Source organism: Sapajus apella, unplaced genomic scaffold, assembly GCF_009761245.1.
Source record: "Sapajus apella isolate SASKATOON/1434 unplaced genomic scaffold, GSC_monkey_1.0 scaffold73, whole genome shotgun sequence".
Classification (NCBI taxonomy): Eukaryota; Metazoa; Chordata; class Mammalia; order Primates; family Cebidae; genus Sapajus; species Sapajus apella.
Window position 1 is genome coordinate 10396399 of NW_022437013.1, and position 20939 is coordinate 10417337.

The following is a 20939-nucleotide window of genomic DNA, read 5'->3' on the forward strand; positions in this document are numbered from 1 at the left end:
TAGAAAAGAGGAAGATGTGATTACTCAGGACATGGAACTATGTATTCTCTTCCTTGTTCTTGTATGCAAGAGAGTTAGGCCGCATAGCCTGGGCGTCAAAATACTGTGGTCCTAGTTCATACCTTCTAAGAAGAAATGGAAAGGCCCCTTTCAAACTAAAAAGCAACTGCATAAACAAAGGTCATTCTGGCAACAAATTGTGAAGGCCCCTAAGGGTGTTTTTATCTAACATCCTGGTCATGGCTTTCACCAGAAGTAATATGATTTCTGTTTATTTTTTTAATCAGCAGAATGAGTAGGTGAGCCACATTTTAGTGTCATTCATGGGCTCTAGTCCGTGTCTTGAAGGAACAACTACAAAAGGAAGGGGCAAAAATACACAGCTGGTAGTGGATTTTAAAAAATTATGTGCTAAGGGCCCCTTCACTGTACAGTTTTCATTTTTATGACATTCAAGTTCTAATCAGGAAATAAGGTAGGTTTCTTTAGTTCAAAACCAGATTTTATACATCTCACAAATTGATCAGCTCTCTAAGAACACTAAATTAATTCTAAGTAAACTGAAATTAGTAGCAACAGCTTTGGCTGAGCAGCAGTTAGGTGAAACACAAAGGATTTGAGAATGACACTTATGGACTGAACAAAATGGGTAGAGGTAAAAGAAGTCTAGGATCTACTATCAAAGGAGAAATTAGAGTGGCTGAGGAAGAGCTCAAATTGCTGGGAGACGTGGCTTTGAACAAAAGTAAAAAGGAAAGATGAGATGCAGTGGCTCCATAAAAAGGCTTAAACGTGACCAATAGAGCAGCATGCTGATAAAATCAGGCCCTCCTAATCCCCTGACAATTTGGGTTCTACTTCCTTTATATTGTCATTCTACTGGATATGCTGTGTAAAAGAAAACACTGCCCCAAACATTTGCTCTACATAGGGTTTCAGACCTGTTCGTCGCCATTCTTTCACTGGTATTGTTTTCTCTGATATTTTGTAGCACAGGCATAAGTTTAAATATGGGATCCCATGGTCTAGATTTAAGGAAGAAACCTTCAGTGTTCATTTACACAGCATTTTCTTAAGGCTCTTTGTAATTCCAGGCCATATAGATGATATTTTCTCTTGAGAAAAAGAAAGCAATTGGCCTGCCCTTTCCCAGCCCACCATGCTCTCTGTTCTTAGCTAGTTCATACCACATGAATCATAAATAAGCCAAGTCACTGAGCACTGAGGTGGGTGGTGTTCAGACATTAAAATCTCATTATAAAGAATAAAGTCTATGTGAATGTGGGCTCTGCAGATGAGGATAGAGTTTCAAAGGCCCTGATTGGACAGATAAATCCTCCTTGTCAAAACAGCAAAAACTGAGAGTAGGCAGGCTGTGCTCTGGCCACACTTCCAAACTGTGATGGTGGAATACTCAGTTTTTCAAGGTTATTTAATCACTTTCTATCTCATGTGTTGTGCCCCTAAAGACTGCTAGGGTGCCAGTAATCCACAAGCATCTATTCAATTATCTAATAAATATTTGTATATCGGCTACTACGTACAAGGCAGTCTACCAGATATAGAAAATCAAGGAAACAATTTTTGCCTTCGAAAAGTTCCCAGGTGTGGTAGAAAAGAGAGACATACAAATAACCAAATCGCAATATGACCAGTTCCAGAATAGAAGTCTAAACAAAATGCTACAGAAGCACAGAGGAAGGACAATTAATTCTGCCTGGAAGAGGTGGGTGGGTGGGGGCAGTCCAAGGAAAGGTACACAGAGAAAATGACATTTGAAATGGTTCTTCAAAGATGATTAGTATTATCAAAAGGCAGAGAAGTTGGCGACTGATTCACAAGAAAAGAAAAGCATAAGAGAAAACGCTCAGAGTTGGGAATATGAACAGTTCCTTTTCAAAATGATAAATAACTCAGGATGGCTCTTGTGTGAAGAGGTGTGTGGCCTATGCAAGTGGTACAAAAATAGGGCTGAGGAGCCTGGAGCAAAATGGATTGTGTGTGTGTGTGTGTGTGTGTGTGTGTGTAGACATGCATATGTATATTCCTATACATACATATATAATATCACGTGTTTTTATATGTATGTAGAAATTAGCATAGAACCTACAATGGGGCATTGAATATTTAATTGTTGAATAAGTGAACTAAGGAATAAATTAAGGGTCTTGTATGCCATATATTACATGTCACAAGGCACTTTACCTTTATCCTGTATGCAATAGGGAGTCAAAGGAGTTTTATTTCATAAGTAGAGGTCTTGCATCTAGTACTTGATCTACAATGTTTATCAGACAATGGAATAAATGCTTGCAAATTGCTGTATATCTATAAATTTTAAAAAGCAAACAAGTAAAAACACCATTTATAAGTATTATGGAAAATGGGCAGGAATGTAGAAGGGACTGTAAGAAATTATGAAAGACTGAACTAGGTCAGCAGCAAACAGGATGAAGTAGTGTGGGGTGACTACCTATTGGGTACTATGCTCACTACCTGGGTGACAGGACCATTTGTACCTCAAACCTTGGTGTCACACAATATATCCATGTAACAAACCTGCATATGTATATGCCCAAATCTAAAATAAAAACCAAAATTATTCAAAAAGAACGTAAGTGGAGTGGTGTGATGGTTAATATTAGGTGTCAACTTGATTGGAATGAAGGACACCTAGATGACTGCTACTGTATCTGGGTGTGTCTTTGAGGGTGTTGCCAGAGGAGATAAAATTTGAGTCAGTGGACCTGAGAGGCAGCCCCCCACCCTCAATCTGGGTGGGCACGATCCAATCGACTGCCAGCATGGCTAGAACAAAGCAGGTGGAAAAAGGTGGGATAAACTGGCTTGCTGAGTCTTCTGGCTTTCATCTTTTTCCTGTGCTGGATGCTTCCCACTCTTGGATGTCAGACTCCAGGTTCTTTGGCCTTTGTACTCTTGTATTTACACCAGTGATTTGCTGGAGGCTCTCAGGACTTCAGTCACAGACCGAAGGCTGCACTGTTGGCTTTCTTGCTTTTTAGGCTTTTGGACTTGGACTGAGCCACTGTTGACTTCCTCCTCAGCTAGCAGATGGCCTATCGTGAGACTTCACATTGTGATCATGTGAGTCAGTTCTCCTTAATAGACTCCCTTTCATGTATACATCTATCCTATTCATTCTTTCCCTCTGGAGAACTCTGACTAATACAGGTAGTTTAGAAGATATTTGAGAATTCAAATCAGAACTTGGTGATTACTGAATATGGAAAGTTACAGTAGATTTGAAAGTCACACCACATATTCTGGCACTAATAGAATGATAATGTCATTTTAACCAAGATGGGGTACACGAGAAAGGTGGAATTTAAAGAGATTATAAATTGAGTTTTGAAGTTCAAAGTGCCTGTGGGACAGCCACGTGAATATGCCTAGAGGGAAAATAATGCATGTAACTCAGAAGAGACATAAAGCCTGGATTGCCAGAAACCTCAATAGCTTAGGGGTTCTCATCTCTAGCTGCACATTAGAATCAGCTAGGAGTTAAAACAAATAGATGGACAAAAAAACCAACAGATTCCCAGACCCCAACCCAAATAAATCAGTAACGCTGGGGGTGGCACTTGCACAATATGGTGTAAAATCTCCCTATGTGGTTCCAATATGCAGATACTGCTGAGAAGCACCAGCAGGGTAGATAGTTAATACCAAGGGAGTAGAAACTTTGGGAAAGTATAAAGTGGTTTGTTAAAAGAGTATCGAGGAGAAAATGCTGGAGAAAAGCAACTTTTAAGGGATAGGCAGAGGAAAATAAGATAATGATGGAGACTGGGGAAAAAATGACCAGAAAGATACAGACAGGCCCAGGATAAAGTGATATCACTAGAGCAGAACAAGAGAGTGTCAAAAAGGAAGAAGTGTGTCCAATAGCATCACATCAAATGCTCAGTAGTGTTTCAGGGTATCAGTCTGGATTGGTTTAAAGATGTAACTAGCTGTCACCTATCAAAGAATAGGAAAGTTCTGAGTAAAGGCCAAGAAAAATCTGACTCTTTTGAATCCTCTTCAGCCTTGGGGAGAGCCAAATGTAGAAGAAACAAACAAAGATACTGAAAGCAAATTGGCCAGGAGGGAGTGCCAAAGGTAAAATTTGCCAATCTCATAACTTCTTTTGTCTTTGGCTTTTGAACACCTAACTTTGAAGAACTGCTTGAAAAGTAACAAGAGCTATGCCTCACAGTCACCTTCTCGGGAAAAAAAATGAAAAGATTCAGAAGTAGTTCAGTGAGAACTTAAGCATAATAGCTCTCAAAAACTAAAGAATCATGGTGGGGGAGTAGTGCTTAGTACATGTGTGCAAAGATTAGACCAATCACACTATGGTGACTATAAAGCTGTTATTCCTTCTAATTTCAGACTCTGAAGACAGCCATGGGATGGTAAAATGCTACTTCAGAGCTACAGAAGGAATGTATTACAGTGCCACCTGCTGGTAATGTTAAGACCAGAAACAAGTTCCTTTACTTAAAAAAAAAAAAAAATCATTAATTCGCAGAAGCTGGATACAGATAAATAAGATTTATTCTGATTTTTAATTAAGGATAATGCCTTACTCAGTTTTTTTATTCAAAAGAAATTTTCATAATTGAAAACAAAGCTCTGATTAAATCTTCCTATTATGGCAAATGTAAAGCATGTGAACAAAAACACTAGCCCAGAGCTAGAATGCTTCAGCAACCTTGCCCCTGCCTTCCAATCTAAGGCGCCTTAACTGGCATTTCCTTTCTGAACTCAATATATTTCCTATAATTTTAAAATTGGGGTGATATTCAAAACACCATCTGTCTAGCTACTTGTTTCTCGGTAAATATGTTTCCTAACTAGTTGAATCTCATACTATCCTCCAGTCAATCTAGGCCGCTTCATATTCAAAAATATCCTGCACTTTATGCATGCATATATTTGCTCTTGTTATACCCTCTGCTCAGAATACCATCCCCCATCCCTACCCCAATCCAGTCTGCCCAATCCAGTCTTGGCAGTCAATGTCAAATGATGCCTATCCCATGAAGCCTTCCCTAATCACCCTCACACCCAGCTGAAAATAGTATCTCCTTGATACGAACTATATATGTGCCTCTTACATGACTCTTATTATATTATGCCTTTTATAAGAGTTGTAAATAAGACATATTCATGGTGTCGTGGAAAGAGCATAAACTTTGGAATCAGTTCATCATCTGAAACCTGAATTTGTCAATTAATGGTTGGGGACCTCAGATAAATTCACCCTCCCTGTGCTTGAGTCTTCTCGTTTTTAAAATGAGGCTAATGATGTCCACACAAAGGCACAGCAGGGATGAGTGTTTAAGAGCAGGACTCTGGAGTCAGAAAAATCTGGGTTTAAATACTGGCTCTGCCAATTACTAGCTATGTAAGAGAATGGTCAAATTATCTAGCTACTCTAAGTCTCCATTTCCCTATATGGAGAACAAGAGTAGGACCTACCTACCTCAGTGTCTTTGTATTAGGAGACAATGTATGTAAAGTGCCTTGGCATATAGGAGCATTCAATGCATGTTAGTTTCTCCCTTCCCCTATGATTTACTGGTTTCTTAAGGGGGCAAAAAGCATGTCTGGTCAATTTCTGAATCACTCAGAGAGGCCTATCATAAGACATTTTATATAGTTTGCTTGCACGTTTGGTGAATTGATAAATGCCATGTTGCTAAGACAATCCTTGGCAGAATTTGGTATCAGGAAACCACTGTCTTGTTTCTCCACAAAGATGCCAAATACATGCCATTAATCTTAAGGGTTTAATGGGTGCCTCTTAAAACCAGGTGTTTCTTGTCTGTAACCATTTAGGGAGAGCACACTTACAACTTTCATAACTCATCACCCACAGAGAGAAGCAGGGCCTGACTCTTCTTAGCCTGGGGGAAGGTCATTGAATGTTAAAGCATTTCTTTTAGAAAATAGTCCTGGTGCAAGCCTCACAAAATATTGTGCTTATCTATGATGGTTTCAAATAAATGCATGGAAGCAAAAAGAGGGCAAGAATCAGAATATGAATGGAAGTTTAAAACTGCATATTTAATGTCCCTCTGATAGACTAGGAATGTCATACATATTCTAAGAAATCTCTGGGTGCTAGCTTTCTCCAGGAACCAAACTACAATAGGCATTAAGGGTGTGCTTTTGCAGAGCACATATTTCATTTAGGGCAAATTACACCTGTAGAAGTCAGCAAAGCCACAGGGATGCACTTTAGACTGACATGTCTACATGAGTTGGGTTATGATAGAAATTCACCAACAGACATTCAAAGTATGTCTCCACTCTGGCAGATAAAATATCTTTTCATTCCAAAACAACACAGTAGAAAGGAGCTTATTCACTGCAGTTCTTGGCTGTTCTTATGGATGGGATAAATCCCAACATCAAAATTAATAGAAGGCTCAATTATTCTTCCTTCTCTCTCATTCTTCAACCTTATGGACAGTAACAAATCCAACATGATACAAAACTTGGTAACTTCTGTATTTGGATGATGCTACAGAGCTGAATGAAATCCCCAAATGGAATTGTTTTCAGACTTTCCAGCTTCCACTAGATAATTAACTTAATTATCTACACCTTTTCATTTAAAAAGAACCAGTATCAGAAAGAACTTTAAAATGTCAATCATATCAGATGTTGATGTTGTGGAACAACCAAAATAATAATGAACTTAGTTGTTAACTCATATTCTCTTCTCTGACATTCTTTTTTGCCTAACTTAATGGAATAGGCAGAGATTTTCACTGTATGGATTGTTTTGCTGCTGATATCTCTCTCACACACACACACACACACACACACACACACACACACTCTCTCTCTCTCTCTCTCTCTCTCTCTCTCTCTCTCTTCTAAGGTTATTTGAATCCAAAGAACGTACTCATAATAGCCGAACTGGAGATTTTAGTAAACAATAAAATGTTTTTCATTTGGATTTAGATTGGCAAAATTGGCACAGTGACATGGGTAGGCAATTTGTCAGTATCATTTAAAAATTTAAATAAAAACTTTATCCAACATTTCCACTTCTAGGAATCTAGCCTACAAAAATGTTTGCTCTTCTAGTGCACTAATGTCTATGTAATAGGGTGCTCCTTGCAGCATTGTTTTGCAATAGCAAAACCTAGAGATAAAACTCTAATTTCCATAAACAGAGCACTGGTTTAATTTTAAGTCTGGACAATGGACTATTTCACAGTATTTAAAAATATGATTTAGATATATAGTGTAAAGAATTAGAAGTTATAGATTTAAATATCATGTGAAGTAATATCAGGTTGGAGAATAGTATGCACAGTATGACTCCAAGTTTGAAAAATGTATATAATTTAGGATATATAAATCATCTGTATACATATATATCCAAAGAAACTAGCTGGAAGAATCTATAAAAATTTAATCATGAGTTAACTCTAGGAATACAAACAAGAGATTTTTCTATTTTAACATTATTTGAACTTCTATTAAGCATGATACACAATTGTAATAAGGAAAAATATTAACACAATCTAAACTCCTTGACTTCCAAGATACATAAGTGGAAAAAAAAAAAGCAAGAGCCAAAAAATTAAATAGAGAATTATTTTTTGCTATTATGAAACAAGTGGAACCAAACGCACATTGATTTGTGCAAAAAAGAATGAGAAAGGAAGTATCAGAAACTAAAGGAACTGATTACAACTAGGGTATGTGTGAGACCAGGTAGAGGGGATAGGCATGGGAGTAGTGAGACTTCTTGGATTTATCATTTTTTCTATAATTTTGAATTTTCAATAATATAAACAGTTTATGTATTAAAAAATAAAATCCAAAAGGATAAAAAAGCAAATTGTATGGAAACACAAATTAACTTATTTATACATTGAATTACATAACCACAGAGAAAAAGAAATTAATTCAAGCAACTTATGAACATATCACTCTGACTGTACAACTTTAGTGGGATGAATTCTAAAGACAAAAAGAAGTATAAAATACCTTGTACTTTAGTAGGTTTGTTGTTTGTACTGGTTTTAATGCAGACATTCTAAAACTATTTTGTATAACTTACAGGACAAAACAAGTAAATATATTGATGTTGTTGAGAATAAGGGTTCTCATTGTGGAAAAAGGAAATACAAATATGGAATGGAGAAAGATAAGAAAGAGTCCTGTGATGCTGGATTTGAATTGGAAGTATCTCGATCAAATAACAATTTAAAAGAAAAAAGAACGTTTCTAAATATCATTTTCCACTAAAAGGAATCAGTACCAAAGTAACCCTAGCCCAACTTCTTTATGACAGAAAGCACTCAAAGAATAATGGGGTATCAAAGGTAATAGGAAAGCTTCCATTTCAGGCTATGAAGAAGTAACTAAAACTAGACTAGCTCTCCCACAGTAAGCAACAAGAAAAGTGGAAGAAATATATAAAGCAATAGTATTCAGGCAGTGGTAAGCTGTGACCTCAGTGAAAAGGAAGACTAATGATGTGAGCCCCACAATCAACACAGCTCTCCACGTGGGAATGGAGGGAGCATGGGAATAATTCCCCAGCTATGGCTTGGGGAGTTCGAGTCCTAACAGAGCCCAGTGGTATCACTGAGCTTGAGCTACAGAAATCAGAGTTCGGGTCATCTAAAATAGCTAGAACTTCCAGTAAAAGGAGAGAGCTTCCCAGAGGGGAGCCCATGAGATCTGTGTGGGGGTTCCCTGTGCATCCCTGATTGAGAAGTGGACTGAACATGCCCTAGGAAAGACTGCTTAAGGCTTATCATTGGGGAATGACCACTTCAGGATTGATAACGGAAGAAGATACTAAAGGATTAGCAGTGCTAGGGAATATCTTGTTAACATCTGAGCATCCAGCTACAACTCCGGAAAGGTCCTACCTTTAGGGAATGGAACATGCCAGAGAACGGGACCTACACTTGACCCTCCCTAAGAAATCCTAAAACCATTATTTGCTTAGCCATTCATTGGTCCCAATGTACTAAGTATTTTAAACAAGGGAGTTTTGATTTATTTTCTTTGTCCCTCAGCCCCACCTCAAGACTAGTAGAATGTTGCACATACAGTAAAAGTTCAACAAATATACCTTTGGCCATATAAAATTCAATGATAAAAACCCTAATATTATCTCCCGTTCGACTTACTCAATAAGTATGTTTCACTCAGCTCAATTCTGGCCACAAATTATTTCTGACTGAAATCTCTCATCCCTGTCTATTATCTAGTTGCTCTAAACGTTCTCTGATACTCCAAACATTGTCCTATATCACTTCCAATGACCTAACCGATTCTTCTAGTACCACTTTCCCTTTCTTCAAAGATCCAGATTCCTCCAGAGAAGTCACCCTAATTAAAGAGATAAAGGTAGGCCGGGCATGGTGGCTCACGCCTATAATCTCAGCACTTTGGGAGGCCGAGGCGAGCGAATCACGTGAGGTCAGGAGTTCAAGACCAGCTCAGCCAACATGGTGAAGCCCTGTCTTTAAAAAAAAAAAAAAAGAGAGAGAGAGAGAGAGAGAAAGAGGTACAAAGTCTCAGATTGTCCCTTTCAATTAGAGAACAAATCATAGATATGTGTTTTCCTCCTTTATCCTAGCTTATTAGAATACATTTAGGAGATGAGATCTCAATAGCACCTTGTTGATTTTCTAACTTCTAATGTTCTTACACTCCATAGCTAAAGGCATAATGTGAATATCCACAGAGCAACATTACTTCTAACCAGCATTTTTAAATAATACATTTTATTGTCTCCTTTGAAGGGTCCAAAGCATGGCTCATTTTATTTTTAATTATATAACAAGAAATTTCACAAAAAAAGTTATTTTCTTTACACTTGAAAGTGCTATAAGAGTCCCTTTTTAGCTTTTGCCAGAAATGTAAGCTCACGTAACCTCTACTTTTGCCTTTATGTTCTCCCTCAGTCTAACTGGAAATTCTAAAACAAACGTATTTTAGTGAAAATAAACTGCTATTTCCTCATCAAGAATCAGAAAATTTTATAATGTTATGAACCAAAGCCCCAAATAAAGCCATTCTCTCATTACATGGAACTTAGTGGTCCTGTTCAAGTCCATCCAAAATATATCTTTAAGTACCCACTGTGTGCCAGCAAGTCTTCATATCCTCCTTACCAATGGGAACTACATTTTCTAGCTGATTGAGATATGCAGGTAGCTCTGCAATTTTCATCCCAACACTGAAAAACTGTTGTGCTAGGTCATCCTCCAGATAAACTGACTGCAAGATGACCCAAGTTTGGTTGAAAATTAACATACCCTCTCATCAGACTGATGATTTCTCTGATACAGAGGTCCATGCTAGAAGAGCTGAATGCCAACAACTGAATAACATGGCTCACATTTTCATGCAGCAGCAGCAGCAAAAGCCAAAAGAAAGTTTAAGGAGGCAATTTAATGTCCCAAATAATAAAGTCCATGTATATTCTGGGGACATCATTTTTCAGGTTAAAAAACAGCTAAATAGAAGGTCTTGAGTGACTTCTTGAGGAAGAGTAATTTCTCCCACCTACCCATTGAAAATTAGTTTTAGGTACCTGCGTCCTCTACTGGGAAAAGAAATGGCCATTTCTGCCATTGTTCTTTATCAAGATATTAGCCAAATTCCTGCCATAAAGAATGACACCTTTAAGTAACTTGTTTTTGATAAAATAGGCTTTCCAAATGACCTTTATTTATACAGCCCTAAATTTATAAAAAGTGAATACTGAAGGAGTGTTACATGAAGACCAAAAACTTACATGTGAATAATCAGCTACAGTTCTTAAAATTAAATGCTGTGTATCTTAGTATGTTCTAATGCAATCAGGCCCTAGATGCAGTCTCAGAGCCATTTTTGCTGTTTTCCAAGCCAGGTTTGATGATTGGGCTTGCCCAGTGTGAATGGGCATTACAGGGAAGCACAGCTTGTGCTGTAGCTTCTAAAAATTGTACACCACCCTAAACCAGGTTTGCTTCAATATGTTCCCAGAGTAGATTAAAACAAGCCAACCTCCAAAATCAAAAACCTAACTCACATCTGTTACTAAGCTCTTTTCCCTGTTTGACAAGTGCAGGACAAAAAACTTCAAGCCTTGGTCCTCTCTGTCTTGTGCATAAGGGAGGCCATTAGCAACAGCAGTTCTAGAGATCTCAGTGAAAGGGATCTCTTGTCTACAATGAACCGCATAGAAATCATAACTAGCTTCACATCTGGCACTAAACAGTCATAAATGTTAATGAATAAAGGATGCCATCATTTTTCATTTCTTGAGTTGAGGGAAGAGGGGAAAAAAATAAAAGTTATGAGTTCTATTAGTGGTTCCATGAAGAGCATCCATGCAAGCTTAAACCTGGATCTCTTTGATCGGCAATGGGCAAAGGACTTAACAAGCTGCCTGAAGCAAAAATTTGTACTACAAATTTTCCAAAGCATTTTTACTGTTCCTCAAAATATCTGGTAACTCAAATAGGACTATTATAATGAGAGTGCAAATAATCATATTTTCTACATAAAATAATAATATTAATAGAGGTATAGGGCTGAAGAGGGGATTGTGATAGGGGTGGCTAAACAGAAGGGTAGAGTTGAAAAGAACTGCTGCGAAGTATCCTCATTTTCATCAGTTATGGACAACTTAGGATGTCTTTTATTCATCCCATGTCCAATCTTTTTTGTCTTATGAAATAATAAACATACAAACAAAAAACACACAAACACAAACCAACACCAACCTATTAGTCTTTTCTGCCTACTCCATATACACCATAAACAGAAGGAGAAAGGCATAAAAGAAAAGAACCAACTGTGCATTCAAATTATTTCCATTGCACAGACCTGTAGGAAGTTTTGTTCCAATATCACAATTGCTATTGTCCTGGCAGGGATGGAGGGGGCGTGAGGCATAAAGGGATAGGGAAGCAGAGACTGAATCCATTCTAACACTTTGGCTCTAAGGGAAATATCTTTTTGGGTAATGTTTTTTCAATAAAGCTGACTGCAGATATGATACCATTTGTCCACACTAAGAAAACAAAACTAAGAACCCCTAGTAAGCCACAAATAGCCTCACACTTGACAAGCAAAATAAAGAGGCAAAACATCAAAAAGGTGATATTTTAATGACATGTGCATCAATGATAAACTGTGTATTTATTTATTTATTTATTTATTTATTTATTTAGAGATAGGGTCGGATTCTGCTGCCCAGGCTGGAGTGCAGCAGTACGATCTTGGCTCACTGCAACCTCTGCCTCACAGGCTGAAGCCATCCTCTCACCTCAGCCTCCTGAGTAGCTAGGACTACAGGTGTATACCACCATGCCTGGCTAATTTTGTTGTTGTTGTTGTTGCAGAAATAGGCTTTCACCATGTTGCCCAGGCTTGTCTCAAACTCCTGAGCACAAGCAATCCACCCACCTTGGCCTTCCAAAGTGCTGGGATTACAGGTGTGAGCCACCTTGCCCGGCTATATATATACATACACACACACACGTTTTTAATAGCCTGTCTTCTCTTATATAATAAGCAAACCAAGATATAAAACAGAATACATTGACAGCAACTTATTTTTTTTTCAGCTTGGATTTTACTTGAATTAAGCTACCTTAAAACAGATGACTTTTTAAACCCTCATTTTTTTTTTCTTTTCAGTTCTGCTCCAGACATTATGACATGATCCAGTGAGGAAAATGCAATCTGGTTCAATACATCATGTTTGCTACTAAATAATCTTTCCAAGTATTTTATTTCAGCAACTATAAATTTAAACCAAGATTGAAGGTAAAAATGGGACTTCAAAACTTCAAAAGTAAAGCAAGGAAAGGAAGCCATGAATGATATGCTGAGTTGGAGAGATAATAGGTAAAATGTTAAACACAAATTCAGCTGAAAGAGAGTCACAATATACAAAAGTAATTTAGATATTGACCTGAGTCTATAAGAAGAGAAAAAGCCAATATATTTCTCTATCTTTATCACTCCAGGATCCTTTAGACTTCAGCAGTGTTACTCTATAGTCTGTGATAAATTATCCACCTTTGGAAAGATTTATTAATATACTATCAATTGAAGAACAAAACTATTTGTTAGCTATTTCAATTAGTAAGTATTCTTACCTCAGGAAACAAACATTAACCAAACTCTAAGCACCTTCTTCTACCCACATTTACTGCTTTGAAAAGCATACATTTTATTGCCTAGGTTTGATACTTAATGAGAAAGTAAATAAAATACATTTAATTCTCAGAAATAACTGAATTAGAAACCAGTAGAAAGCCTCAGCATAATCTTTTGTTTCCATATAATCATACATTTCTCAATATCTTACTGGAATGATTACAGACAGAAAATCAATTCTTAAAATCTCATGCGTAGTTTGTAATTACAGCTAGAATATATAATCAAAACTGAAAGACATATATATCCAAGTATTATTAAACAATGATTAAGCTTTGATTGGACTGTCTACTGGCTACAGCTAATCTCTTAGTACAATCATGGCTGCCTGCCAGACCACCATGTTCTAGGAATAAATATTTCTTCTCAAGAAATTCCTCTTTGGGCAATTAGCTAATAATCCTGAACTTGGAGGCAATAAACCTCTGCCTGTTAGCAATTGGGAATATAAGGAACTAAAACTCACAGATATTTATCAAAGTCTTTAAATTGTAATGCTACACACTTAATTAGGAGGCAAAAGATATATATTTTTAAAGGTTTCTTATCTTCCCATTTGTAAATGTTTGCTCCCACTTTTTTATTCACTAGCAAATGTAACCAACTCTAAGCAGGCCCTTAACATTTCATTATTCACTGAGAGTATATTGGTCATTGAAGTTTAACAAAATTCCATTGGCTTCCCAATAATTTCTCAGTAGTAGGCTTAAACCTCATTTTTATTTCGGCTACTTTCCAACATAACTGAAATACAAGTGTTTCTGTTTAAAGATATTCACAGTTAAAGGCGCAGATGCCCTCTGGATGCTCACAAAAACCATACATTTTTGACCAAATAGTGGCAAGTTGCCAGCAACTTACCAGAATTTCTCTTTGACACCATCTTCAGATTTGTGCTGACTACAGAACAGACCACAAGGGCCAGAAGAAATGGTGGCTTCATCTTTCACTTTTCTTGGCAGCTGAAAAGTCAAAATAAAGAATATGAAGTTTGAACCACAGATCTTGGCCTCAACAAAACAACACTTACAATTTTACATTTTTCAAAACTCCATTACAGAAACAGTGACAATCTGGTGACTTCTGGCTTTATTTTCATGCAAATAGAAGAAAACATGAACGTTCACTATTAAATTATGTGAGATTCCCTGCTTAAAACTTTTCAATGGCTTCCGACTGGATTTAGAGTAAAATCCAACTCCTTCCATTAGACTTTCAAGGGCCTATAGGTGGAGCCCCCAGATGCCTCTTTGATCTCATTTCACAAAGATCTCCTCCATGCTGGCTATGCTCCAGCCACTATGGTCGTTTTATCTGTTCCTATAATGTGCCAAGACTTTTTTTTTTCCTCATGGCATTTGCACTTTGTCTTCCTCCTGAGATACTCTCCACTCTTCACAGTTTCTTAACATCCTACATGTCTCAGTCCCACAAAAAGGCCTTTCCCGACTACCCAATCTTAACTGTCAATCTCTAGCTCATCTCTTTGCTTGTTTTATTCATAAGATTGATAAGCACTTACAATTGTTTATGTGATAGGAAGAGATTTTACACAACTTTGAGTTCATTTTTAGGTGAACAGTATTGAGCCTCAAGCAATTAGAGTGAAACTCTTCCAAAATCAAAAATAACTGAAAAGGATATGGAATTGAACTCAGATGTTATTAAGTCTCCCCATCCCATAACAGGGAAAGGAGTTTGTAAAGTGCCACCAGTAGGAACTAAGGGGGAAAATCATCTTTAAGTTTTTATCCCCATTGAGTTTAAGAGAAATCAGTAAATTGGTTACCTATATGGTGACTTAACTAGGGCCCTTGAAAATAATCAGAATATAAGCACCACTGAGGTACATTGGGTTCATCATAAACTCAAGATACAAAAATGGCAAAGGGAGGTATGAGGATGAAACTACAGCAATCACTGAAATAATGAATGGAAGAAAACCTGGAAAGGCAAGAATAGTCTCTGGATAACATTTAAAGGTCCAGCATTCTATATAAAGATTTTTTTTAAATAATTAGTTGTGCCTAAAAGTATAGAGCCTTACCCAGAATGTAAGAGTAACAGGGTGATATTGAGTACTTGGTAGGATTCTTTTTTCCCAAAATTGACCTCAAAGATCTACCTGATACTCTAAATTCAGAAAACTTCCAGTTTGATGTCTGAAGCCACTAGCACAATGAACCAATGCAGCTAGTTCCTTATCACCTCATCCCAACTCTATCAATAAACAATGAAACCTGGAAAGGAGAAGACCACCTTTGGACAAGGAAGACAGGGTTTTTCTTTCCCAGTTGACCACATACTTACCATCAGACATGGTGAACTTCTCCTGTACCACTGGAGCTAGGATAAAGAATCTTGGGGAGAGGTGGTATGCTGGATATTTCCAGATGACGAGAGGATCAAGACTAATTCTCACCTACTCCCAACATACAGCCATATCTGAGTCCCAAGAGGCATGGAAAATGAATTTGACATACACCCAAAGGTCCAAGCTGGACTAAGTAAATACATGATTCTTGCCAGAGGCTTTGCAACATGGGGCAAGATGAATGCATGTGATAAGAAAGTGATACGATGGCACCAGCTGAAGGTCTGACAGATGATGTAATAATCTTGCAAGGGATTTCCAATGTCCAGAGGAGATGCTTGGAGAAGCTTCCCATTAGCAGGCTGTTATAACTACCTGTTTATATATTGCCCACAGACGGCTAGAAGAGCAATTATGACCAACCAAGGAGAAGACACACACAGTCACAAACATCTGTCTTTTCCCTCTCCTTCTTCCCCAGCAACTCTCCTCCCAAAGAAACACCAAAACAGGAACAGGGGAAAGGGGATAAATAAGAAGAAATGAAAGGCTACAATACACACTGCAAACTCATAGCCATTAGAGACATACATCCCATCTGTTTGAAGAAACAGGAAGAGAAGCATTTGCATCAGATAGGGGCTTGGAGTAAGCAAGACAAAGGCTTTAAAATTAGAATGAGACTCTCCTAATATCTGAAAGCAGCTAAAAAGTTATAGAATCAGATTGAAATATTTATCATGGTCCCAATCTCCTAGTGGAAAAGGGTAAAACAACAGAACACAGTAAACAGCAATTAGTGGGAAAAATAATACCATTTCAAGTTTATACTCCAATGAGTTGAAACACTTAATAAATCAGTTACATTTATTAGCTTGGTTGTCTTTGCCTACTCCTTGCCTAATAGAATGTAAACTTCATGAGGGCAGCCACTTAGTCACCATCTGTTGTATCCTGAGTACCTAGTATAGAGCCCAAAACATAACTGATTAATAAATACTTTTAATGAATAAAAGAATAAGATCTATGTAGATAACATCCTATCAAATGTTCATGTAATGCAAATGAGTGGAAACTTTTGGTGTTTTTTCAAGTTACTCATTTATTTGAAACAGAACATCTCTTGTCTAATATGGGACTATCCAAATCTGAGAAGTACCATATTTCCTGCTATCATGAACAGTTGGTGCTCTGTCCATGTCTTCTTCGGCCCATTCTAAAAGTCATCTGCAAAAGTATTCCTATGTTTCTCTGCCAGAGGGGCTTCTTTGTCTGCAAACGCAGCTTGACCAGCATAGGAGGCAGACTAGAAGTGCCAGGTTGTTAATACTCACTAAATGATTCTCAATCAATTGTGACAGTTGGTGAACAAATACCCCAGCTCCCTCACCCTTTGGTACATTCCAGCACTACTGAGAGGCAACCTGCTTATTTGCTTTACCACCCTTCTAGTCTGACTTTGACACTTCCTTGCAGTACTTCCTGGGATCATTTCCCAAATCAACTACCTACATCCAAATCCTTATCTTAGAATTCTGCTTTTTGGAGACCTCAAAAGTCTGAAAAGACCATTAAGTACTCCACACGATTCTTTGTTTTCCATAGACCTTGTCTGTCAGATATCCAGATGATTATGTAGGCTCTGGACTTTCAAAGGAAAGCTTATTATTCAAAATTTTCTTGAACCACGTGCCCATTCTAGCTCCCCTGTCTTATCCCTCTATTTAGAACTTATATCACCCCAGTGGCTTTGTTAAGAACATTGGCTCATCTCTGCTATAGCTCTTCCTGCTATATGTATTCACTTGGTTACTAACTCAACCATGCTGGTTACATTTTAGGAGTCTGCCAAGTTCTCCTTACCCCAAACCTGTTCTATCCATGATTGTACCTTCACTATTTCTGGCTGAAAGCTGACAGTTTGTAGGGACCATAACCTGCTAAGATAGAATATCATTTGTAGCATTCTGATAGTTTATAAATGGTGGCAAAACAAAAAAAAAAAGATGATTTGAGAAAGGCCTTTAAAAATCCTGTTTGCCCGGTGGACATTATGTGATCATATTGACCCAAAATATGAACTATATTTTATAACTGACATTCAGATATATTATATGTAGAAAATAACTAATGCAGATATATGTCTAATTGCCTATTTAATTTATCCCTCCCTATTCTTTGCGAAATAAAATCGTTAATGTTTGATTTTAACTAGGGAAATCATCACTGGAATTGAATAAGTTAACTACAGAATTATTTTATATGCTACTCTTCCTGTCAGTTAAAATCCATCAGAATTAGAAAAACCTAGCATATAAAGTTTTTAAGTACATATATTTACCAATCCCATTTCCACAGGAGTCAATTAATTCAACAAACTTTGCTGAATAACAATATTTTATGATAATAATTTATTGGGTACTTTGTGTGAGCCAGACACTGTGCTAAACTGTTTTATGTCATTTTATCCTCTCAACAATCTTATGAGTTATTATTATCCCCATTTTACTTTTCAGAAAACTGACCCTTGTGACTTACCCAAGATCATGACATTAATAAATTATGGAAAAAGGATTTGAATGTAGGTCTGTGTGGCTACAAACCCCAATCTTTTAACCACTACTGAACTATTTTTGCCCTAGGAGTTAGATGTTATGGGAGTCATAAACCAAGTTTAAGATTATAAAATGTAGTTTCTTTTCTTCAAGGAACTATAACCTCACTGTGGAGATACATGCATAGTAGAGTACTTAGTCAAGTGCAAGACAATGAAGAACAACCTATATTTGTTAAGTGCTAAGGGAATACCAAAAAAAATAAGTGTTTTTTAGCATGTTCAGTAGGTGACTCAGATTTCCCATTGAAAGGGAAAATCTGCCAAACTGCCTCAATTCAAACAGTCGAAGAGAAAGGCCAGTGTAATTAATCTCCTAGCAGTGTTATCATCTACAACAGCAGTTGGCCTGATATATCATCACTGATCAAGGAATATCTTGCAACATTCCTTACAGCCCAGTGGTCACTGGGCTCCCAACATATGGTTCCCACACATCTGCTGAAATAGTAAAAGTTTCAGAAGCAGCTCGAGTTACTCCTGGAAATCTTACACAGAAATTTAGGTTTATTACCTTATAACTTTTTTCTCTTGGCGATTTTACAACCAACTTACTGTTGTGTGAATAAAGTGTACAGAAGCATGTATAATACCTACTATGATGGCAATTATTCTGCATTCAATTATTTCAAAATTACTTTTTTTTCCTAAAAAGAATCTCCCCTCCTGCCATGGCTATAACTATGCAATGGTTCTTACTCCTGAAGTTCATACTCCCCTGAGAGCTTTGTGTTTACTGATTCCCTGGGGTCAGTACATAAAAATTCCAAAAGGCCACATGATGAATTCTAAAGAATAAAGATGCTAAGATAATGGCTAATGAAGGCATTAGCATTCCTCTCCTTGGAGTATCAAATCCTGAGATGAGTAATGCCATATTGAAGAGAGAGCTTTAAAAAATGTAATTGAACTAAATAATTTGACAGATAATTGTAATGATGATATTATGCTTGAATGACTTTCAAGTATGGTTTGCAAATTACCTTTTTCACTTTTTTCCCTTCCTCCCTTAAAGTACCAGATATGCCAGGTTTCTGGTTCATGCTAATTTTTTACAGTACCTATATGGCAAACTCTTGACTCTAGAAACTAAAACATGTTTAACTTATGGATACATTTGGACACAGTTAATAGACCCAGTGTAAAATATCAGCTAGTTGCAAATAGCACACAATTATATGTCATTTCTTTTTACATTTTTGCAATCAGAAAATTTTGGTATCTTCATAAGTTTTCATATATGTGTATATGTATATGTATAAAATCATACACATACATACATACATATACTCACAGAGAGGCAGTTCTTTAGTCAACACACGTTTATCTCTTTTACATTTTGTAATGCTATAGTAATTTGCGATGAAGTCTGGTATTCACACACACATGGCCCTGAGTTCCTGTTATCTCTTCAATCAGAAAACAGAGATGCAATAACGTTAACTAGGTTCTGTATACTAGGGAGAGAAAGTTGGTTCTCAAACTCAAATTTGAAAGGACCTCAATAGTTACCTAATCCAACTTTCAACCAATCAAGAAATCCTTTTTACAGAATTCTTATTCTCAAGCACTTCTGTCATTTGAAAATAGCTGCATAAAGTGGCAGCCAACTCTGTTGTTAGTGCTAGCCATTAGAATCTGAGGTAGAAATAAAGAGACACAGAGACTAAAACCAACATAGCCAAAGGCACACAAATAAGAAAACAGAGAGATAGCAAAAGATTGAGACAGATGGACAGGACACAGAAAGGGAGGTTACAATTCACAGGGGAGAAAGAAAAAACTTGAAGCAGCAGAGAAAAAATTAGAAGCAGAGACACAAAAAGTTGACATAGTATGAATGTATCACCCCTACCCATAGCAAAGAAGGGGAATAGATAAGAGGAATAATGAGTGAGGGGCCATTGAGAGACAGCAGAAGGGACTATCTCAGGACAGACTACACAGAGAAGCAAGTATAAAGGGAAAAACTGATATAAGTAACTATAGGGTTTCTTTCTGATTTCTACAATGATCATAGCCCCAGTTTTTAGTACATAGTCTGCAAAAATGAAAATTCATTTCCCAGCCTCCCTTGCAGCTGGATATGGAAAGGTATTGAGTTCTGACCATTAAGACAAAATCAAAAGTATTATGTATGACAGGGTTATGTGTGCCTTTTTCAGGGTTTCTCCAGATAGGAAACCTAGAAGTAATAGGTATAAGGTCTCACTAGCAGTTTACACAAAAAGTCTTCAATCATACTCATTGATCAATGAGTTTTACTCGTTTTTTGTAGTATCTAAATCCCTCATCATCTAACATTTTTTCCATCAGTAAAAGTGTTTGTCAATATTCCTCTCAAAATTTAATGTACACTTTCATACATTCCAAATGTAATATACACATTAATATTCTGTTTGAGATTAAAAATTAGGACAGCATTTTAGAAGGCAATTTGATAGTATTTGGCAAAAATTAAAGTGCTCAGGAATTTATTTTCTATTAATCTATACTACAGCAATCCAAATGATTTTGCAAAAAAATATATGCACATGCAAGGATGGCCAATAAAGTATGCATTGTGATGGTAAAAATCTAATAACAGACTAAAAACCTTTTCATGGGTAGGGGTGATACATTCATACTATGGAATACTATACAACCATTACAGAGACTGAGAGAGGTGTGGACAGACATAGGTAGTTCTACAAGATATATGAAAAAAGATATGATTCTACATATAATGGAAAAATCTGTTTGTATGCATGGTTAAGAACGTGTGTGTATGTGTATGGAAATCCATAGAAAAAACTTTGGAAG

At 36.9% G+C, this 20939-nt stretch overlaps 1 protein-coding gene across 1 annotated transcript in view; it reads right to left on the reverse strand.

The window, feature by feature from the left end:
• The window catches only part of IL1RAPL2 (interleukin 1 receptor accessory protein like 2), a 1136852-nt gene that overhangs the window by 1053332 nt on the left and 62581 nt on the right, over nucleotides 1-20939 (reverse strand). The window contains exon 2 of the mRNA XM_032250933.1: nucleotides 14071-14171. Coding sequence (XP_032106824.1) covers nucleotides 14071-14152 — 82 coding nt within the window. The 5' untranslated portion in view covers nucleotides 14153-14171. The remainder of the gene's footprint in view (nucleotides 1-14070; nucleotides 14172-20939) is intronic.